The 24,238-nt window shown below is 42.8% G+C and overlaps 1 protein-coding gene across 1 annotated transcript in view; it reads left to right on the top strand.

The window, feature by feature from the left end:
* LOC309332494 (paralemmin-1-like) overlaps positions 1-4,651 on the top strand; it is an 83,910-nt gene extending 79,259 nt beyond the window's left edge. Inside the window, exon 4 of the mRNA XM_081845723.1 lies at positions 4,533-4,651. Within this exon, the coding sequence (XP_081701849.1) occupies positions 4,533-4,638 (106 nt within the window). The 3' untranslated portion in view covers positions 4,639-4,651. The remainder of the gene's footprint in view (positions 1-4,532) is intronic.
* The last annotated feature ends 19,587 nt before the right edge of the window (positions 4,652-24,238 follow it).

The following is a 24,238-nucleotide window of genomic DNA, read 5'->3' as shown; positions in this document are numbered from 1 at the left end:
AGGGTTGTCTTGGAGGACAGAAAAACCACTCATTACACTGAGAGGCAGGTTAAAAAAACCCCACAAATGAGTACTTTGGAAATGCCATTGGGTAGAAAAGAGGCTTCAGGATTTTGTTAGGTGAATTGTTCCATCTGCATTTTTAAATGAACAGGCCTGAATCTCACTCCCTAGAAAAGAGTGGGAAAAGAATCCAGCTACCCTCTCTTAATTTTGTGATACACTGCAGTTGTTAGCTAGAAAAAAGTACCAGAAATGTGCAAAATGTGTTTTGTGATAAAATGCTTACAAAAAACCAAATGTTTGCGTGCTTTTAAAATAAAAATGCAGAACAATGCAGAAATGGAAGTGAACCGACTTACAAATGAGCACATCTAAATGGGCATTGACCGAAAACAGACTCAATCCTTCATCCTCAGAAGTTAGATTATTCGGGATATGTACACGGCAAACCCGGAAGTATTTTTCCGGGTTTCGCCGCACATGCAGAAGCACTAAACCACGCCGCGCGCATGCGCAGAAGCAGCACCTCCCGTTGCGAATTCCTCAGGATGCAGCCGAACCTCCGGAACGGATCCCATTCACAACCAGAGGCACCACTGTAGATAAGAGGGAACCTCAACAATGCAATTGTATGCAAATTGGGTTATAAACATTGATGTTGGGGGAGCAAGAAGTCACTAGTTTTGTTGATTTGGAGTATAATTGTTGAGTAACAAATATAACTTTCAGTATGGAAAAAGAATAAAATATTACTTTTTTAAAAATAGAAGGCATCAAAGCAAAGCACCATTTTGGTTTTGGTCTTGAAAAAAGAAACATTTATATTTATACCCCACCATTGTTCCATCAAGGGAGTCTCCCATGCAGGCACTGGTCAGCTCCTGACTTGCTTAGCTGCATCATGTCCTTTCAGACCAGTTTATACAGTTTATCCACAGGGACATTTGGCCCTACTGAACTTTCTCCTTCACATAATGCAATATGGTCCCCTACCGATATTTTACCCTTGGGATTTGAGAGTGCATTTTTAAGTGGTGGCTGATGCATTACTTCCTGGTGACTGTGCTTGTGTGACTATAACTATGCAACAAAAGTCAGCTAGCTTTCTATCACAGATGAATTGAACTTAAAAGTCATTCACCATGGGAAAGTGCTGAGAAAACCCTTCAACACTTTGAGGGTGTTGTTAACAAGATACATTTAAAACTCGAGAATGCAATGTTTTCGTGGGAGATACAGAGATGTCGATAAGTTTGGTCACATGTGTTGATGTTCTTCTCAAGAGACTGAACAGTTATCAAAGGAATGACTATCAAGGCATGAGTTCGCATGGACTAAAGCCATCTTAAACAAGGAGCAGGGCCTGTTTGCACCATTCTTTCTCTCAAGATAAGATTGCTGAATTAATGGGTCTTCGTTCTGGAGACTTTCCAGGCTGCCTTGCTGATTGTCAACATTTACTAATAAATGATGCAATCGGAATTGTGACTAAATCAAAGCAGAATGCTGTTCCCAATGGCCTAGGAAAATAACGCCATTCTGAGCAACATAATATTGGGTGATGCACATCCCCAATATTGTCACCATGGATTGAGAATTTCCAGCACATGTGGAAGCCATCAATTATATTGTTGAAGTAAGCAGTGGTCCCCCCCCCATTCCTGCCAGACCCTCGACCTTATGCTATTATTTCCTTCATCCACCAGTTTAAACTAGCAATATAGTTTTGTTTGGGATTAACTGGGCCTAAATTTCTCTGGATAGAATTATTTCTGATAATGGAGGATATTTGGTGAAAATGTTGTATCCCAATTTTTTTGCTCACAATAGGGTGGAGCATTCAGCTCTAAGAGAGAGAAAAGGAGACAGAAAGGATATTGAAAGCATCTTGGAGTGTGAAGGATCAGAGGCAGAGGTATCAGCAGAGGAGTGCCTGCTTGCTCATTCTACACTCTGCTTCTTTATTGCTGACCTAAAAATTAGTTAGTAGCGCTGACTCAAATTTTGCAGGGTAGACAGAGGAAGGAGGACTGAAATGCCCCAGAACAATTTTCATTGTAGGGGTGTGAAATTCACAGGAGCTGAAACTCACCACCACTCCTAGAACATATAATAAGGTCCCCACCATATTATACCTACAAGCCTTAGTCAAAGTGATGCTGTATCACTGTGGAGCTTCACTCCCAGTGCTTTGGGAAAGTTTAGCACTCTTGGTTAGAGTCTTCTGCCAGTTCATCAAAAAAGGGACCACTGATGGGCATCTTTCTAAAGCATCTTCTGGCAAAAGGAAGCTGCCCAGAGGTGAGAAGAGATGGAAGCAAAGACCAGCTCTTTTCTTTTTATTGTGCATGTGCATTGTACAGCATGCAACCACCCACAAGGGCCCTGCTTCTGCTCTTGCAGAAAGGAATACCCCTTCCCCCATGCTTTTGGAATCAAATCAGTGCAACGTGAAAGCAGCAGCGACACAGCTGGGTGCATCTAAAGGATCGGCAGTGAGAGGCAATCTGTCAAGAGGGGGCTTTTCATACATTTTCCCTTGGAAAGAAAGAAAGAAAGAAAGAAAGAAAGAAAGAAAGAAAGAAAGAAAGAAAGATGACCTCTTTTTCTTAGGATCACCTAATCAGGTTTTTGCATCTGGTGCAATGCTCACTTAAAGTAACATCTGGAGTTTTCTTTCAGCGTGAACTGCAATGAAGAGCTGGTACATTTTTAATATTCTTCCGAGCACTGCAATTTTTTCACAACATTTTTTTCCTATCCAGTGCTATTTTGCTTTGTTATCTTGGAGTTCATTGGTTGGCTTCTGCCATTTAATATGAAGCGCATGATTTGGGATTGCCACCCCATCAAAAGAGAGAGGGGGGGGGAGAGAGAGAGAGAGAATAAATTGAAAGACAGTAACTGAAATCGATAGAACTTGACTTTCAGGTAAAAATGGATCCCTTCCAGTCGGGATTCATGCCTCATCATTGGACTGAAACTGCCTTGGTCGCACTGGTTGATGATCTCCGGCGGGCTAGGGACAAAGGTGAGAGTTGTTTCCTAGTTCTGCTGGATTTCTCAGCGGTGTTTGATACCATCGACCATAACATCCTTCTGGACCGTCTTGAGGGGCTGGGAGCTGGGGGCACTGTCATACAGTGGTTCCGCTCCTTCCTCCTGGGCCGTGTTCAGAAAGTGGTGTGGGGGATGAGTGTTCAGACCCCTGGGCTCTCACTTGTGGGGTGCTTCAGGGTTCTGTCCTCTCCCCCATGCTTTTCAACATTTACATGCAGCCACTGGGAGAGATCATCAGGAGGTTTGGGCTGGGTGTTCATCAGTATGCAGATGATACCCAGCTCTGCCTCTCTTTTAAATCAGAACCAGTGAAGGCGGTGAAGGTCCTGTGTGAGTGTCTGGAAGCGGTTGGAGGATGGATGGTGGCTAACAGATTGAGGTTGAATCCTGACAAGACAGAAGTACTGTTTTTGGGGGACAGGAGGCGGGCAGGTGTGGAGGATTCCCTGGTCCTGAATGGGGTAACTGTGCCCCTGAAGGACCAGGTGCGCAGCCTGGGAGTCATTTTGGACTCACAGCTGTCCATGGAGGCACAGGTCAAATCTGTATCCAGGGCAGCTGTTTACCAGCTCCATCTGGTACGTAGGCTGACACCCTATCTGCCTGCAGACTGTCTCGCCAGAGTGGTGCATGCTCTGGTTATCTCCCCCTTGGACTACTGCAATGCGCTCTACGTGGGGCTACCTTTGAAGGTGACCCGGAAACTACAACTAATCCAGAATGCGGCAGCTAGACTGGTGACTGGGAGCTGCCGCCGAAACCATATAACACCGGTCTTGAAAGACCTACATTGGCTCCCAGTACGTTTCCGAGCACAATTCAAAGTGTTGGTGCTGACCTTTAAAGCCCTAAACGACCTCTTCCAGTATATCTGAAGGAGCGTCTCCTCCCCCATCATTCTGCCCGGACACTGAGGTCCAGCTCCGAGGGCCTTCTGGCGGTTCCCTCACTGCGAGAGGCCAAGTTACAGGGAACCAGGCAGAGGGCCTTCTCGGTAGTGGCACCCGCCCTGTGGAACGCCCTCCCATCAGATGTCAAAGCGATAAACAACTACCTGACATTCAGAAGACATCTGAAGGCAGCCCTGTTCAGGGAAGTTTTTAATATGTGACATTTTAGTGTATTTTTCATCTTTTTTGGAAGCCGCCCAGAGTGGCTGGGAAACCCAGCCAGATGGGCGGGGTACAAATAATAAATTATTATTATTATTATTATTATTATTATTATTATTATTATTATTATAAAAAACAGAGAATCGCAATGAAGTTGTTAGAATCAAAGGCAAACGAAATAGTGAAAACTGGGTGTGTGTTTTTTAAAAAAATCACATTCGATTTCAAAACCTACATTTACCAAATACATTTGGATCTGTCTGGTTTAAATATTTGTTAAGGGAAAATGAAAATGCAATAATGGGCATGTATATATTGCAGATGTGTATCTGATTTAATATTCATTTCCTCTCACAGGGAAATCCTGGGAAATGCAGTTCCTGGACAGGAGCTAATGGGAAATTCTCAGCAACTTCACCCAACGATGATCCCCAAGATTCTCTGGGGGAATCCATTGCAGTAAAAGTTTAATACAGTGGATATAACTGTTGTACAAGTAAACTAGTCAGTAGATTAATTTATAACACCAGAGAACAAAGAATTCAGTTTTTTTCTGAGCTCACTGGCTTATTCACAGTGCTTCAAGTAATCCTTTGATGGTCAGTGTGATGAGTTCCTTTGTTATTTTTTATTTTCCAAACTTTTTTTTTTAATGCTTACAGGTCTCTGCTCCTTTCGTACCACAGGTCATCTTGGTTCACTGAAGGCAGTCATCCTGCTCTAATGAGCTATTGCTTATGTCCGGAAGCAACGCTAAAGGCTTTGCATCTTGTGTTCTCTCCATGTCAAAGGGCACCCAGCTTTTGCTAGTGTTTCTTTGTGAAGTATGGAAGGCGCTGACTCCTTTTACTTATTTCTTCCCTGCTGTACTTCCAAGATAACAGCAATAGAGACTGAGGGAGTGAAAAGGAAAAAAATATAACCTTACAGATGCCTTCAAAGTTGTAGCCATTCAGTTTCCATATGAATTTGACTTCAAACTTTCTCCAGGAGTTCTTCTTCAACGTGATTTCAGTGTAGGATCCCAACAATATTGGAACTATTCCCCCGCCCCACTCCTTATAGTTCATGTATTGCATCTGAAGTATGTACCTGAGGGGCACACTAAATGTGAAGTTATGAGATCCATTATTAAACTCCTGGGCTTGTACCAACTAAGTCATTGTGCAAGCTGAATGACTTCTGCTTATGGCGCAGAACTTCCATTTTCTCACACCCCCTCTCCCCCCCCCCAATCTGCTCTGGAAGTTTCCCCTGTGAAAGATTTTGCAATCAAATCTAACAGTGCATATTCTTGCTAGTTAGCATGAGAAGGGGTTAAGACCATAGAGCTGTATTGCTGATAGACAGACTCAGATCACAGAAATGTAATTGACAGAGAAGGCTCTGTGTGATGTCATTTCCCCTCGTCTTCTGGGAGGGAAGCAGCAAAGAAATAGCTGCTGTTTCTTTCTCTCTCTCTCTTCAGGTACATGCCTGAGACCATTTCTGCTGTAAATACAAGGATTTTACCTGCATATATTTTTATCACTGTTGCCGCTAAGGATGAATGCTTGACTGTTTTAAACTTACTTTTCAGCCTGTAGCCTGTTTCTTTGATAAACGGGGTATCAAAAAAAGAGAATTCAACCAGTGACTAATTCCTATGCTTTCAATTAAACTGCTTAAGATGGGATTTAAACTCTGCTCAGCCACAAGCTCTTAAATGTAAGCTGATCCATTTGTCTCAACCCACACATGTGGGTCTGCAGATGGATAAAATATAGTTAAGTAAGCGTAATAAAAACCCATCACCCTCAACCTTCTAGAATAGATTTGAGGCACATGAGGAGGGGAGCAGGAGGGCAAATTTCATTGGGCAAGCAGAAGTCATCCTGCTCATACATGAACTTTGTTGGCTTCACACACCCTCTTCTTTTATAAAAAAGGAAAGGCAGGCTTGAAGGCTATACATTTGATGGCAGCTATGGCACAGGAGAGGGACGCGGGTGGTGCTGTGGTCTAAACCACAGAGCCTAGGGCTTGCCAATCAGAAGGTTGGCGGTTTGAATCCCCGCAATGGGATGAGCTCCTGTTGCTCGGTCCCTGCTCCTGCCAACCTAGCAGTTCGAAAGCATGTCAAAGTGCAAGTAGATAAATAGGTACCACTCCGGCAGGAAGGTAAACAACGTTTCCGTGCGCTGCTCTGGTTCGCCAGAAGCGGCTTAGTCATGCTGGCCACATGACCCAGAAGCTGTATGCCGGCTCCCTCGGCCAATAAAGCAAGATGAGCGCCGCAACCCCAGAGTTGGCCACGACTGGACCTAATGGTCAGGGGTCCCTTTACCTTTATGGCACAGGAGGTGGAGGAGGTACCCTTTTCCCCATGGTCTCTCTGTGATCAAAACTGAACCTGTTCTCAAAAACTGAGAGGAAATGGTTAAGCACCCTCTACGTCCAGTGTTATTATTCAAAAATGTGGTCCTTGCATGCCTGCATTGTCCATTAAAAAACAAACAAACTCCAGGAGAATGGTCATAGATTTCCCAGCATAACTTGTAATTTAGTGCTAAGATGTTCTCAGGGCCATATCTATCAGTGTGTGTGCATAGATATTGTGCATAGATATTGTGCTTCCCATAAGCATCTGGTTGGCCACAGTGTGAACATGATGCTGGATGAGATGGGCCACTGGTCTGATCCAGGAGACTCTTCTTACGTTCCTGCCCTGTGCCCCTCGTTGTGGAACTGGAGTTGGCTGCCAGTGTGAGAGCCAGTGTGGTGTAGTGGTTCAGAGCGGTGGACTTGTAATCTGGTGAACCGGGTTCGCTTCCCCGCTCCTCCACATGCAGCTGCTGGGTGACCTTGGGCTAGTCACACTTCTCTGAAGTCTCTCAGCCCCACTCACCTCACAGAGTGTTTGTTGTGGGGGAGGAAGGGAAAGGAGATTGTTAGCCACTTTGAGACTCCTTAGGGCAGTGATAAAAAGCGGGATATCAAATCCAAACTCTTCTTTCTGTTAATGGCAAACCTGGTTTTGCTGCTACAGATAACGGTGCAAGTCTAAATTCATGTCCAGCAAAGCGTTGCTAGTCCGGGAAGCAGAACATGATGCATTGCGCCAGCCACTCAATACGTTTCCTTAGCACAACATGCTATTAGCCACTGTGGCTATGCTCCCTTTCCACTATATTGTGCAGTATTCTGGATGCCAGTTGCTGAAAATTGCAGGCGGGGAGAGTGATGTTGTGCTCAGCTTGTGAGCTTGACATAGGCATTTGGTTGGCCACTGTCAGAACAGAACATTAGACCAGGTGAGCCTTTCGCCTGACCCAGCAGGGCTCTTCCTAAGTTCTGTGCCTTCCATCCTAATTTCAAATGCTTTAACTCAATAGACACCTACCTAATCCTGCTGACGAGGGTTACCCCTGTTGTTGTGCATTAGAAACAAGCTCCATAATTCTGACTTATGTTTTCTTGCAAATGCAGAATTCCTATTTTTGAAAAGGCTGCCTTCTATTACGCATTCCTGGCATATACTGAAGGTGGATGATGCAAATTCTTTAAAATTATTTCCATGTCCTGCTGCTACTTGCTCTATTTATAGTGCACAAAACGCCAGGTCCACGTCGTATTAAAAGAAAAATCAGGGTCCCCCACCTCCTACACTGTAGAACTACAGCAGATGCAAGTTAGTACCGGAAATGGGTAGATATGTCGTTTTTAATTTAGTTAGTTATAACCAGTGCTTTTTTCTGGAGGTACACAAAGGTACACAGTACCAGCACCTCACACACACACCCCAATGTTAAAAGTGTGGCACTTACTGTAACAACTTAATGGTGAGTACTGCTAACTTTTTTTTCTTTAAAAAAATCACTGGTTATAACTGTCCATAGATATATGCATTCATATTTAGGTACTTTCAAAAATATTAATGATTTTAACACAGGGCGAATATAAGCCAACAATTGTTCGTGATGGTCTCCAGCTCTCAGAACTACTAATATCACCACCAAGAACAGATAGCAGTTCAAGTGCAATGTGGCTGCAAACCTTGGTTTAGCAATTACAATTCTGTTTTAATGAGGGTAGCAAAAAACAATCTGTGTTAATAAGATTAATGAAATTTGAAAGCCAGCAATAGCCCTAAGGCTCATCAGTTCCCAGAGTGGTCCTCCACACTGAACAGGCCTCCCACTTCTTTATCAAAACTAATTTCCCTAAATGGTATTAAAAAGGAGGGTGGTCTGGAGCCCATTTTTTTAAAGGTTGCATCCGTTTGCTAAGAGAAAAGGGGAGAACTCCCAGGCTTTGGGATCATAGAATGCAGTTTTGCTATGGAATAGCGTAGGGGCTAAGAGACCAAGTTTCTGAGGGGAAATCCTGAACCTTATCTTTGCCAGTGGCAACAAACTCCTGACATACCTAGACTACTAAAAGCCAATTCACCCTATTGATATACAGTGGTACCTGGGTTCTCAAACATAATCCGTTCCGGGAGTCCATTTGACTTCCAAAACTGTTCGAAAACCAAGGCGTGGCTTCCAGTTGGCCGCAGGAGCTTCCTGTACTCAAGCAGAAGCCACGTCGGATGTTTGGCTTCCAAAAAATGTTCACAGACCGAAAAACTTGCTTCCAGGTTTGCAGCGTTCAGGAGCCAATTTGTTCGGCAGCTAAGCCGTTCGATTACCAAGGTACAACTGTGTGTGCTTTCCTGTTTTGTAAATGGACCAAAAGAAGGGTTCATCAGTAACACAGGGTAACAAACTGCTCTTGCATGTTAACTGGGAGACCCTTTGGAGTTTTGGATTTCATTATTCCATTCTGGTTAAGTCCAGTCCGTGTGTTACCAATTTATACAATGTGTGTACAGAAATACAACATTTGAATCAGCTCACAACCCTGTATATTTAGGACTGGGAGGAACCGACCAACATAGATTTTAAAGCTTTTTTACAGAATGAAAAATGACCAGTGGTTCTGGTCCTGTGGAAATGGAAAAGACAGGGAAAGTTCCGAGTTATATTTTCTCTCAGACAACTACAAAAGTAGATAACAAAGCAATCCTGGCTTTGAAGACAAAAGCAGGAGCCTTAAGCCAGAGAGGCTAAGCCGGATGACATGGGAAAGCAAAGCATGGACGCCACAGTTGCTTAAAGGGTCTTGGGGAGATAGAATCCATCTAAGAGGATTTATGTCAATTCCAAACCAAGGAATATTCTAAGAAGGGTTACTCCATGGACAAATGCTGTCCAGTATATATAAAGTCCTTACATTCTTCATCTGCCAAAGGGATAAAGCTAGAGTCCTGGTTCTTCGACTGAGTGCTAATTCAACAGTATTACGAGCCATCAAAAACACTTTTGTGTGATGGTACTCTTCACAGGAGCCATCACTTTTGAAAGAACTGCGATGTGAAGAAAAAGGGTGCAGACTCAGAGGAGGAGGAGGTATCAGAAGCTGAAGAGGTAACCGGGTTTGGTGAGCAGGAAGGGGCTGTGGCAGAGAGCAGTCCAGAATCAGAGGCAGAAGAAGAGGCTGGGCCAGAGGCAGAGATGAGGCAGGCTGCTGAAGAAGCCAGGGGGTCTCCCCCTCCTGCTGTGACCTGCTCCTCTCCCCACTGGTCTCCTAGAACCTGGAGAGGTATGAAGAGGATGGAGCAAAGACAGACAAGGCATCAGAGTCTCAGATTGCTTGGGAAGGACCGGGGGGAGGAGACTTAGGGAGTTGTGGGGAGCCAAAGACCTACATTCCTTGCAACAGCCTCCTTGGGCCAAGATCTACTGGGAAGAGTCGTTGTGCTCGCCAGGCCTGGCCTCCTGTACTGTTTGTTTCTTTGAATAACACTGTGTGAGTTTTTGCTGGTCCACTCCTGACACCTGTCCTGACATACGGATGGCATTCGTACCTTTGGTATGGGAAAGTGAAGGTCCACAAGAGCTTTCTAAATCATATTTTTAGAGGACCTTTATACCAATCATGGGAAAGGAATAAAAATCTCCTTGAAAGAAAGACCCCATGGTGGATCTCACCAATTGAGGCTTTAACGGTGAAGAAAACAAACATGGAGGAAAAAAACGCCACCTATGAAGAAATGTTAAGAAAAACAGACCAAGGGCCAAGACTTAGACCTTATGAAGAGATAAAAAATCTATTCACTGGGTGGTTGCAATACCACCAGGTGAATGGTTTGCTAAAAGAGGACAAGAAGAAGTTGGGTTTTGATGACAAAAAATCAAAATTCAATGTAGAAGTAATAGAAGGTAAAAACAAAACCCTATCTAGAATCTATGACATACTTTTAGAGTGGTATACAAAGGACGAGGAGGTGAAGGAGGCAATGATTAAATGGGCAATTGACTTTGGTTATAACATCGATTTTGAAAGGTGGCTGGAAGTGTGGAATTGTAACATAAAGTTTACAGCATGTATGTCTCTGAGAGAAAATGTTTGGAAGATGCTATATAGGTGGTACCACACCCCTGTGAAGTTGGCCAAAATGTATAGACTAAAAGATAAGAAATGCTGGAAATGTGGGGAGGTGGAGGGTGACCTATATCATCTATGGTGGACATGCAAAAAGGTGAAAGGCTTTTGGGAATCGGTTTACAATGAGCTTAAAAGAATATTTAAATACACTTTTCCCAAAAGACCCGAAGCCTTTTTGCTGGGAATGACGGGTAAAGATATTAAGAAAGAAGATAGAACGATATTCCTCTATGCCACCACAGCAGCGAGAATTTTATTGGCACAATATTGGAAAGTGGAAACTATCCCCAATATAAATGATTGGCAAATTAAAATGATAAAATATGCTGAGCTTGATAAATTAACAGGTAAATTAAGAGACCACGATGAACAGAAATCTCTGAAAAATTGGAGTAAATACTGGAACTATATTGGAATAAATGCTTAATGTGATTGGCGGGGTCAGAACAAATACTACCAGCGTGTGAATTTAGGCCTATAGATTAAAAATCAAATACGTAATGGAAGCAGATATTCGATACTTACCAAAAGGATGGAAGGAAGTCCAGGAGGCGGTTTCTGTGGGTGTGTGGTTTTTTTTTTTTTTTTTTTTAATCTTTTACTGTTTTGTGAAATAGCCAGATTAATCTATCTTTGTATAGTTAGAGAGAGGAAAAAGTTGGCTTGTATATCTTGACTTTTTTTTGTTACAATTTTTTCTTTTGTATTTGGTTGTATGTTTGTTATGTGCATAACCTTAATAAAAATGTATTTGGAAAAAAAAAAGGGGGAGGGGGAGGAATCCAAGGAAGTATAGCTCTACCCCAAAGCAACCCAATGAAGATAGCACATAGCCACTGGCCTCAGAAAGCAGTGTGTCTGTTGTGGAGGGGAAATGGAATATTCCTAAAGAGGGCATGGGTGGCTGGATGCATTCAGTGCCAGATTTACGTATAAGCTAAACAAGCTATAGCTTAGAGTCCCACTTTCTTGGCCCCCGCAAAAAAAAAAAACCTAAAGAAAAAACAACTGGATGTACATTTCCAAACTATAAGATAAAAAACAAATAAAATAAAACCTACATACAGCAACAGTGGCAAATGGCTTTAGATACCTATTAGGTCCATAAATTACCATATAGCATATATTCAACACAAGAAACAGCGACAATTTGTTGTTGACAAAGGATTAAAAAAAGGTAAAGGTAAAGGACCCCTGACAGTTAAGTCCAGTCACAGACGACTCTGCGTTTGCAGCGCTCATCTCGCTTTACAGGCCGAGGGAGCTGGCCTTTGTCCGCAGACAGTTTCCTCTGGCACAACGGAGCACCGAAACCAGAGCAGGGAACAGAAATGCCATATACCTTCCTGCCGAAGCGGTACCTATTTATCTACTCCCTGTGTATCTATTTATCTACTCCCTGTGTATCTGCAGGTCAATTACAGCCAAGCAGAGACTAAGGACGCATTCAAAGATACAGGAAGAGGTACCTATCTTTTGTGAATGGGTGCTTTGGCTCATAGGAGGCTCTAAATGTTTCATTTACTGATTTCTCATTGTGGCTCCCTCATGGTATACTAATGTACTTGGCACACGCTATCGCTGTGCTTGTGATGGTTCGAAGCACAACGGACCAGTAATTATATACATATGAAACCAAGACAAGGCACATCAGCAGGATACAGCTGAAAGCTTTTAAGAGAACTTGAAATGCAATGGCCTTCCAAATTTTATTGGACTTCAACTCCCATCAGCCCCAGCCACCATGGCCAATAGTCGAGGGTGATAGAAACTGTACTGCAACATCTGGAAGGCGACAGATCTCTCACCCTGGTGTTCACACTCTCTCCCTCACTCTTGTCTGTTACAGGTTCTTGAAACATGACAAAACCCAGTACAGTGGTACCTCGGGTTACAAACACCTTGGGTTACAAACACTTTGGGTTACAGACTCAGCTAACCCAGAAATAGTACCTCGGGTTAAGAACTTTGCCCCAGATGAGATCAGAAATTGTGCACTGGCAGTACGGCGGCAGTGGGAGCCCCATTAGCTAACGTGGTACCTCAGGTTAAGAATGGTTTCAGGTTAAGAATGGACCTCCGGAGCGAATTAAGTTTGTAACCAGAGGTACCACTGTGTATACAAGGGGTGGCTAACCTTTGGCCCTTCAGATGTTGTTGGACTGTGCTGCCCATCATCTCAGGCTTTTGGCCATGCTGCCTGGCCAAAATTGATATCCAATAAGACCTGGTTAGCTATCTCTGCTGTGCATTCTGTTCATCAGAGACCATAAGGGGATCATTCATAGCCAATTATCCCTCCCCCATATCATGTTCCAACACACTGGAAACTACTATTATCCACCTGCAGCTGTGGTGGATAATCAGAAAAGCTGGTGGGAAAAGAGAAAATCTGGTTGGTAAAGAGGAGTAAATAAGATGTCAAAGTAGGGTCTAGACCACTACTGTATATAAACACTAACCTAGTAGCCAAAGACAACAAAGAATTGCATGCAGGAGTGTGAGAGAGTTGACAGAGGAAAAACAGAAGGGCCCAACACTTCTGTTTCCTGTGGAGTTCTCCATCCATCCTCTGCCAGCCCCCAGCAAGCTAGGCTTTTCCTTCCTTCCTTCCTTCCTTCCTTCCTTCCTTCCTTCCTTCCTTCCTGCTAGTAACTTTTGTGGGCTTATTCACAAAGCTGTTCATCTAGCCAAAGTCAAGCAGTTTAAATTCCCAGTAATTTCAAGGAGACACTGAAACACTTGCTTAAATCTGTCCGACTGAAATCAGTGGGGCTTTAAAATGCTTATCCATGGCCGGGTCATTAACTTGGCTGCCTCGTGCTTTTCCTGCTCCCCATACTATGGATGCTAGGAGTTACCTAACTGATAAATTAAGCTGCAGTTGTCAGAATTTTCTCAGGCACTGCCCCACGCTGTGTTAGAGAGTGAGAGCACATTTCAAGATTTGCAGTGCGGTTGTTACAGTATAGAATTTCCAGCCCTGCTGCGTCCTAATTGCATCTCTACAGCTGAGATCGTATTCCCAGTTCTTACTGGTTGCAAATGGTTTCTGATGTCAAAGGAACTTTTTGCAAGGACCTTTAAACCATGAAACTGTGGATGACTTCTGATAAGCAGAGCTGCAGCTGCTTCTTGCGTGGGAACAGTCCCTTGAGATCTTGCCTATTAAATATCTGTTGCCATATTCTTATGAATAATGTAAAGTGATATGTTATTAACTGATGAAAAACAGCCAAGAAAGAGAGAGCGCGTATGCTATGACATCTGAATTTCCTTCTCTATTATCCAGAAATAGCTTTATACTTTCTTTGTTTGCCCTGAACAGCTTGGGCCTCTTAGATCTTAGAAAGTGCTTTCTCTAGAATGTTCCACATATCCCCACAGATCCAGAGCTGAGAACCCGCTCTGTATCTCTTTATTTACCGAGGTAGAATCTCAACCTTTTGGGTTGCAAAGATACTTCAAGGCTGGATGGGCAAATGCCTATAATCTATTGCATAATAGTTTGAAGATCCTGCTGTCTTTTCGAAGTTTGAACATATATCCCAGAAGTCACCAACCTCTGGGGGTGAATGAGGACATCTAAAATTTTGAAAAAAAGTGGTGTGGGAGAGAGTCATAAAATGGCTGCTGCACGGACATGGCCATTCACAAAAGGACCACCGTGGGAATTGAAAATGGCTGCCTTGGGGTGTGGCACAATGCAAAGTGGCTGTTGTTAAGGCATGGCATAAGGATTCCCACAACAAAAAGACACAGGAAAACAAAATGGTGCAGGGGGACCTTTTTAGTCCCATCAGGGCAGGGGAAAGGTTTCTATGTCAGACAACACTGCACTCATTCACAGATAGAAGCTTTTTGCACACCTACACTATTAATATGGATGGCAGTATGGGCATGCAATCCTGACATGCAAAAAAATATTTAAGGGGACATGTATAGTATAGGAGAGTCTGAGCTATTGGAAACAGGAATAGAGCATCGTAGATTTCTGAGGGAATATTTATTGAGACTTTTTGTGTGCACCATAGGAGGTACTGTTGGGCACCCATGGCACCGCGTTGGTGACCCCTGGTATATCTTATAACCTTCAATCTCATTTGGATACCAATTTGGACTTATGGACTGTTTATATTAATATCTATGTTTATTGTTAGTGCGAGCTGACAATGCTTCTTCTTGGTTTTTGTTATATTTGCAAAATGAGAGAGAGAGAGAGAGAGAGAGAAGTAGAGTTGGTTGGACCACAAAGAATATCTTTTTCTATAGTATCTCACCTCCTCAGAATTCTTTGCCTTTGCCTTTGTGCTTAGTCTCCATCCACATTACTAAGGATGGGGAGACAGGTGAAATCTTTTAAAATTTAAAAAGCAGTTATTGGTTTGAAAAAAGGACGTATAATTGAATTCAGTGGGATTTACTTCCGTGTAGATACACACAGGAGTTGATGGTGAACTGATTACTGTAGTGTAAGCACTTCCATGCATTTCTGCTATGCTAGATGGCGATGTGGTCTAAACCACAGAGCCTAGGGCTTGCCGCTCAGAAGGTCGGCAATTCAAATCCCCATTATGGAGTGAGCTCCCGTTGTTCAGTCCCAGCTCCTGTCAACCTAGCAGTTTGAACGCATGTCAAGTGCAAGTAGATAAATAGGTACCGCTCTGGCGGGAAGGTGAACGGCATTTCCATGTGCTGCTCTGGTTTTGCCAGAAGTGGCTTAGTCATGCTGGCCACATGACCCGGAAGCTGTCTGCGGACAAACGCCGGCTCCCTCGGCCTATAGAGTGAGATGAGCGCCACAACCCCAGAGTCATTTGCGACTGGACCTAATGGTCAGGGGTACCTTTACCTTTACAATTCGATTTTTTAAAAATTCAATTATTCAATTAATTTACACTTCTTTAAACTGTGAGTTTTGTAAACAGAAAATAACACAATACATTTCATCACCATTATTAGTGTTTGTTCCAGGGCTTTTTTCCCAACCAGAACACAACAGAACTCAGTTCCAGCCCCTCTGAGGTGGGCACCATTGTGATTCTAAGAGAATGAGGGACGTGTTCATGGTGAGTTCCAGCCCCTCTTTTTCTAAAAAAAAACAGCACTTGTTTCCTCAGTAAGGCATTGCTGCTTATTAGATGTCACTTTCTAGCATCCAAGAAAGTATTCGCCACTGGCATTTCTGGAATAAGAATAAGGGGAGTTAAGGAAGGGGGTGGGATGAGAAAATACTCCCGAAAAAACCAGTTCAGGTTCAGGTTTATAAAGCGCACATTTGAGATCCAGAATTACAGTACCAAAACCTTCGTGCTCAAAAATGTCCAGCAATTTTATTTTTTTTGTCTTGGCTTCTTTCCAGTTTCTAGCTCAGGCTCTTAACCACATTGCTATGTGAGTCCTCAGATGTAGTGACCAGAAAGACTTCAGAAGTCGTAACTGGACTCAGCAGGACTTAAGGGTCGGAGCTTCCTGTGAAGATAACATTTTCTCTTGGAAGTCTGCCATTCCATGCCCCAGACACAGTCAATTTATCCAGACACCATACTCTTCTTTACTTCCATTATCCAACAGTTTTCAACAAGAGTGGAATACCCTCTTCACAGAGGTTTGCTGTTCATCTTGCAGAATCAGCAGGAGACTGGCTTTTTCATGTTGAACAGGGCTGGAGTACTTTTGGACTTTCAGCTGTTCCGAGGTTTCTTTGAGGGGGATGTGTTTAAATGAATGATTGCATTTCATTGCATTGTAGATATTCTTTTCTTTTTTTCCTTTTAGTGCTAATTGATTTATATATTGTTGTAATTTGCCTGAGGTCTTAGGGCTAAGGATGGGAAATAGGTTTTTTTTAAAAAAACAAACATCTTTTAAAAAATCTAAATAATTTAAAAACCTTGGATCTTTATAAAGCAATTTCAACCAGAGTTAGATTTTACTGCTGTTTAGATTGTAGTATTTTTTTTAGCTCTGGCTCTCTCCATTTGTTGTTATACTGTTTTTAGCCTAGGAGCATTATTTTCTTTTATTTATTGCATTCATTCATTCATATATATATATATATATATATATATATATATATATATATATGAGATATGATTGGATTCTCACTTTTTTTGTTTTGTTTCATTTTAGATGCTTTCCATTCAGAGAGAGGAAAATGTGGGTGCTACATTTCATTCTAAACAAACAAACAAATAAATAAATGGAGAAATAAATAAACCCAGTCATGTGAACCCCCGTGAGCAAGTACTACACTGATTGGGACAATTTACTGCAGCTGCACAATCAATGCAGTCTCAGAGCAGACTCCTGGCTAACTGCAGAAATGCTAATGGGAATATCTGCCCATCTGTAGGCTCTGCAGTTGTGGTTCTCTCCTTAGCAGACATTCTCTCAAAAAATATGAGACTCAAATGAAACTTTAATACACGGCATGATAAAAGCCTGTCATTTTATCAGGACGGGGTTTTTTTGTTTGTTTACTGCTTTAACAATTGTTTTCTCAAAATTTATCTTCTGTACCATGAAAATAAATAAAAACAGTATTAAAAATATATATATGAGACTGGATGTATTTCTTTTTTTTAAAAAAAATATTTATTAAGTTTTTTTTTAACAAACAGAAGAAAAAGAATAAGCAGTTAACAAAAATCACATAAAGCAAATCTAAATACAATACAAAAAACAAGATTTAAACATAAAAAGAAAAAAGAAATAAAGAAATAAAAATCCCTCTTTCTAATGTCTTCCAATCATTTACTTATTTTCCTGACTTCCTCACACCTCCCTTTTTTGTATTCCATTTAAAAATTTATTCAGCAAATTCATACCCTCTTAATTTAACCTTAATTATTTATCTTCACATATTCTAATTTCAAATTTTCATCTTATATCAATCCCTTCATACATATTCTTATTTTTCCTTATTGCTAGAACCACTTCATTTCATTCCAACATCATTAGCATTCAATAATTTTACAATGTTTCTTTAGATAAATTTTAAATTTCTTCCAATCTTCTTCCACCGACTCTTCTCCCTGGTCTCGGATTCTGCCGGTCATTTCCACCAATTCCAGGTAGTCCATTACTTGCATCTGCCATTCTTCCAAGGTGGGTAGAGACTGGATGTATTTCTGCAAGCCATTGCATGGGCTTCATAGTGGTGGCTCCTGAGGGATGATTCTATTAAAGTATTTGGGTACTGGGTATTCCTTTCTTTATTTTTATTTTTTAGCAGTGATTGTGATAGCTTGGCCACTGCCCCATGCCATCTTCAAAGATCTGAAGGGCTACCACATGCAAGATGAAACAAGCTTGTTTTCTCCTGCTCTGGCGGGTAGGACTTGAACCAATTGATTCAAATTACAAGAAAGGCGATTCCAAATAAACATTAGGAAAAACATTCTGATGCTAAGAGCTGTTTGACAGTGGAATGGATTGCTTCAGAAGGCGGACTCTCTTCCATTGGAGGTTTTTAAAGAGAGATTGGATAATCTGTCAGGGAGAGATTGTCAGGGAGAGATCGGATAATCTGTCCTTCTGCATTGTAGGGGAGGTGGACTAGAAGACTTGGGGATACCTTACAATGCTACAGTTCTATGTCTTCTGTTTTCACAACCACAATAACTAACGTAAGAGCTATGGGAGCTAACTGCACTGGTTTGGGACAAATTGCAGAGCTGAAGGAAATGTGTTTAAAATATCTTTCCTCTTGCTTCCCATCTCCAGAACTCTCTCCCCCTCTCTCTCCTTGTTCTCCTCTGTGGCTGTGGAAGGCGGGTAGTGACAGGCTGATGGTGACATAGTACACAGCTCCTTTTCTCTAGCACTTTTGGATAATGGAAACTGAAGGTAACCTCAATAAATTAATAGGAGCGACTGGCCCCAGATTACCCTGTAACAGGATGCAAGTTGGCATATTATTTCATATGCTACGAAGACCCCTGGTGTTTTCAGCATGGCTGGGTGGGGAGAGAACTGAGGGTGCCCTGTCCCTTCTCTGCATGCTCAGGGAAGGAATTAGTGGGAAATAAAGGACCCTGTACATATTTTCCTGCACACTGATCAAAATTCAAGACATCTCTCTCTGCCACTAATCATTGCAAGTTAGAGAAGATCCCCTGGCGTTACCAGCGATGACTGAGTGGGGGAAAGGCGAATGCACCAAATGCTGTGTGTGTATGTGAGAGAGAGAGAGAGAGAGAGAGAGAGAGATGGAGAAAGGGAGAATAGATGACTAGGCTGTATGAGAAGATAACATTGTACCAAGGGAATTGTGTGCACCGCTGCTTGTTCAAGCAAAGTTTAAATATAGAAGCAGATCGTAATACAACAACGACAATGCGGAAGCATCAACAACAGCAAAGAAATAGTAGTGGCATGGGTGGGGCTCTCTTGGCTTCCTGACACAGTCAATCACTGGTGATTGCCGAGAGGGAGAGGAGAGAGGACCCTGCCCTTGTGTGGCAAGCACAAAGCAGCATGCTATCGTTGAGCAATGAAGTGGGAACATGCAGGTGATTTTGACTGAGAGGTCAGCTTGGTGTGGTGTGGCACATGGTGGAAGGAGTGTTGGATTGGCTCTATTATCGCATGTCACACCACCTCAAGTTCCCTGTGCCTTGCCTCTCCACTTTCAGTTAGCATCAGTGACCCATTGTGCTGGGAAGCCAAGGAAACAATGGAGGCCTACCTGTGCTCCAACAACCACTACTGAAAAAAAGCACAACAACAACCATCACCATAGCTTGCAAACTTGATAAGTGGACAAATGCTGGGCGAACTTTTAAAAAAGTGCCTTTTGGATAAAGTTGCAGGCATTTTGACAAGTGCAGCACATTTGATTCTGTTTTTGGAGATATCCATTGCGGTTGGAAAACAAGGCTTCTAGGCATGCCAACCACACGAGGCTCATTGCAAGCAGCAGCAGATATGTCAGTTCACAAAGGTAAAAGGTAAAGGGCTCCCTGACCATTAGGTCCAGTCATGACCGACTCTGGGGTTGCGGCGCTCATCTCACTTTATTGGCTGAGGGAGCCGGCGTACATGTCATGTGGCCAGCACGACTAAGCCACTTCTGGCGAACCATAGCAGCGCACGGAAACGTCGTTTACCTTCCCACCGGAGCAGTACCTATTTATCTACTTGCACTTTGATGACGTGCTTTTGAACTGCTAGGTTGGCAGGAGCTGGGACCGAGCAATGGGAGCTCACCCCGTCGCGGGGATTCGAACTGCCAACCTTCTGATCAACAAGTCCTAGGCTCTGTGGTTTAACCCATAGTGCCACCCACGTCCCACGTCAGTTCACAAAGCAGAACACAAATGATATCACCTGCTCTGGATTTTCTAGGTACAGGAACTTAAGGTGCTCATGAATGTAACTACAGTGGTACCTCTGGTTAAGAACTTAATTCATTCTGGAGGTCCTGAAACTGTTCTTAACCTGAGGTACCACTTTAGCTAATGGGGCCTCCTGCTGCTGGTGCGCAATTTCTGTTCTCATTGTCACAGTCTGGTTTACGGGCAGTTGAAGTCCTGGCGGAGAACATCGGGACTGGGGACAAGACAGTGGGGTGGGAGCAGGAACAAGAGTCCAGAAGCTAGGAGTCCGGAAGCCAAGGGTCAGAGAGCCAGGAGTCAAGAAGCCAAGGGTCCGGGGATCAGGAAGCAAGGAGTCAAGAAGCCAAATGCAGCAAGGCAGGAAGCGTGTTGCTGTGGCAAAGAGCCAAAGGGAAATGCTGTCCTTATATCCCTTCCTGGCTCTTGCCACCAGGTGCTGTGAGTTACCAATCGGCCTCACCTGTGCGGCCGCGCCTTGCCTCTTCAGAACAAACTTAGGAAAGCCCCAGTTCTGCGAAGCCCTACCAGTCACAGGGCCTGGCTCCTGCACACACTCCTGACACTCATCCTGAGGTAAAGTTCTTAATCCGAGGTACTACTTCTGGGTTAGTGGAGTCTGTAACCTGAAGCATTTGTAACCTGAAGCGTCTGTAACCCGAGGTGCCACTGTAATACCATTAGTATTGAATATGCTCTTGTTTGCTCTCAGTAGTGCCTGTGCCCTTGGGTTTTTTATTTTAAAGAACACACACACACACACACACACACACACACCCCAAGAGGTCTTTTGTGGTAGAAAGATTTGGGTGCTATGCAGTGCTTTCCCCAAGGGGTACTCAAGGGTACGCAGTACTGGCACCTCTTTTTGTTGTTGTTAAAAAGTGGCGCTTACTGTAACAACTTCATGGTGAGTACCTGGCACCTATTTTTCTAGGGGAAGAAAGCACTGGTACTACGTCATCTTTGTAATTAATCACTGGGGGAGTTAGTGACTGGCTTCTCTTTTTACATCATAATGGCTCCATCAGGTACAATTAGTGCTCAAGTGAAACACTAGCTTGCATGAAAAATAAACAGTGGCTAGTCCTGAATGGGGGCTCCCTCTCTAATTAACCCTTTGAGGGCAGAACTATTGGACTTTCCAAATCAAGCATGTTCTACTATCTGCATCATTGTTATTTTTTTAACCCTCATAGCCATGACAGCCGTAAATGCCAACGTGCAATTTAATGTAGGCGTCCTTGACCAGGCAGAGTCCATCCAACCAACAAAGCAATCAGCAAACAAATTCTTAGGCCCCTGGGGCATACCGCACAACTTTGGTGCTGCACCATTCCTGTAGGTATCATGGGAGCATGATGTAATGCCGCCAAGCATTCATGGTGACACAGTATTCCAGAAAGTATTGCTATAGGGGAAGTTCCATTTCCAGGAACTATCACAGCTGCTTCACCACCATAATGGTTTCGGGGCAGGTGAGACCAATGGGTGAGGTAATGTTCAGAAAATAGCAGTGAAAACAAGGAACACATCCGCATTTGAAAGAATGAGTATGCTTGATGTGACATTTCTTGCCTGTGTAAGCATCAAACACAGGAGCCTTAAGCTCAAGTCAATGGCAAGCATTAAAAACAAGAATGACACTGCTGCTTTGGGAATCGATTAGGAGGGAATCGATTTTCATGGCCAAAGCAGGAAAGAGAACCACTCCTTCGGATTATGATTAAAACAATTCGAGATTGTCAGTGTCAATATTGGTCCTATGGTGGTTCTGGAAAATGCTCAGGATTAGCCTCTACTAAACCTCAATGGTAAGGAAGTGTCAGTACTGCAAATCTCCAAGAACAGTTCTGTACAAGCTTTCTCTGACTTATGGATGGAATCATCTCTATACCGATGGACTCACCACAAGGATAATTGGCCTTTAAATTTGTCGCTTCCTCTTCAGATGCCAAATATCTAAAGATATACACACACAGCTTTCGAAAAGTGAAATGATAAAATAGCAGGTAGCATGGATTCCAAATTCCCACACCACAGAAATACATCCATTAATTTCAACAGGAATTGCTTCCAAGCAATTTTAGGATTACAACCTGAAATAGCCAACCGGCTAGTCTTTCTCAAGAAATGGAAGAAGCCAGAGCTGATTCAGATATATTGGGTTGTAGCCAATGAAATTGTCGCATTAGCACAAGGACTAATGGGGATGGAAAATGGAGAGGAAGTCCTCTTACAAGGATGGAAATCCCTGTGCTAATGGGACAACTTCTTTGGCTATAATCTATACTTGTCACGTAAGGCAGTTTCATTTACACAAAATGGCAAACCTACGCCATAGCTTATTCCAAGGCTCTACATATCTCTCATTTTGTGGAATCTAGGCCCTAGTCTTCTGCATATTCCATAACATTGTACTAGTATTCAAAACTGAATATGGTATGTGGGTTAAATGTGTTTCTGGTACTTCGTGGCTAACTATTTCAGGCCAATTTCAGCACTGGAGCTGTCCATAAAATTCCCCTGGTGATGATAGAAAAAGTATAAGAAGCCATTCTATGTCTGTTGCCATATGGTTTACTAGTAACTTTCCCCCCACCCAATTGTGGGAAATAGGGCTACACCTTCCCTCTCATGTTAAAACAGAGCAACACCCCCATTTGTTTGAGTTATAGATTTAGAGAGTGTCCCTTGAGAGCAGCAGGATGTAGGTCCCCTACTGCTATATCATAAAATTCAAAATCATCACTTCATATGGTGCGGCTACAACCCAAGCCATTTGTTTGCACATTACATGTGGCAAAAACAGAATAGGCAAATGAGTATGTTTTCCCTCGCATGTTGTAAAGCGTGGTAGAAGGCTTGTGTTCATATTTCGTGAGGACCTTCTCATAATCCCAAAGTGTCTGCTAACGTAGAAGGATACTCTCCAGCAACCACATAAGAGAAAGTAAAATGTGAAATGAGTTTCTGCACATTGTGGCACCTTCCAGATGAGGACAGGTTGTGTGATTAGAGGCCTCTGATCTCCAGATCCTGTTAAGGCTGTTACACTATGCCCTGCCTTGTGAGTTTCCTATAATATCAGCCTGCCAATAGCCAGGAAAGAATACCTGATTAGAAGGACCTTCAGTCTGGCTCAGCGAGATAATTCTCATGTACTTAAGCCAAACACTTTTTTTAAAAGGTGTGTTTGTGCTTTGATTATCTACTCAAACATGGTTTTCAGTACTGTATTGTCTCTCTGACTTAGGCCTGAGAATATTTTTCTTTCTTGGCAAGTATCTGGGGAACACACCATGGCAATAAATATAGTCCACCATGATGTCATAGAATAAGGCCTACATGGAATTGCTATCTCTGTAGGCCTCCCACGAAACAGTCATCAATCTCTCACAGGGTTTTAAGTTGAAAACCTGATCAGGATAGTACTCAGGCTCTCTCATACACATAACCATGGCCCTATTTGGACAATCATAGCTCAGTTTAATCAGGTGAGCTATGAACAAGTGGTTGTAGATCAGTAGAAGCTATATAATAATAATAATAATAATAATAATAATAATAATAATAATAATTTATTATTTATACCCCACCCATCTGGCTGGGTTTCCCCAGCCACTCTGAACGGCTTCCAACAAAATATTAAAATACAATAGTCTATTAAATGTTAAAAGCTTCCCTAAACAGGGCTGCCTTCAGATGTCTTCTAAAAGTCTGGTAGTTGTTGTTCTCTTTGACATCTGATGGGAGGGCATTCCACAGGGCGGGCGCCACTACCGAGAAGGCCCTCTGCCTGGTTCCCTGCAACTTGGCCTCTCGCAGTGAGGGAACCGCCAGAAGGCCCTCGGAGCTGGACCTCAGTGTCTGGGCAGAATGATGGGGGTGGAGATGCTCCTTCAAGTATACTGGACCGAGGCTACATTTTGCATGCAGAATGTTCAGGTTTTATCCTCAGCATTTCCCTGCCTGAAATCCTTGAGAGTCACTGCCAGTAAGCATTGACATTACTGAGGTAGATGGACCAAGGATCTGACTCTGTATTTATTTATTTCAAAAGATATATATCCAACTTGATTGTAACAAAAATCGACAGCCTCAAAGTGGTTTACAATAATAATATAAGGCAGCTTCCTAACAAGAATGTTGCCAATGCGTGGACCCCCACTGCTCATTTTTCCATGTGAATCTCAGTTAAACCAGGAAGTCTCTAATTAACCTGAGTTTCAATGTTTCATTCAAACCAGGCAA

Source organism: Podarcis erhardii (genome assembly GCF_964252035.2).
Source record: "Podarcis erhardii genome assembly, chromosome: 17".
In the NCBI taxonomy this organism is placed as follows: Eukaryota; Metazoa; Chordata; class Lepidosauria; order Squamata; family Lacertidae; genus Podarcis; species Podarcis erhardii.
The sequence above is the reverse complement of the archived record's forward strand: the minus strand, read 5'-3'. Positions and strand labels throughout refer to the sequence as shown.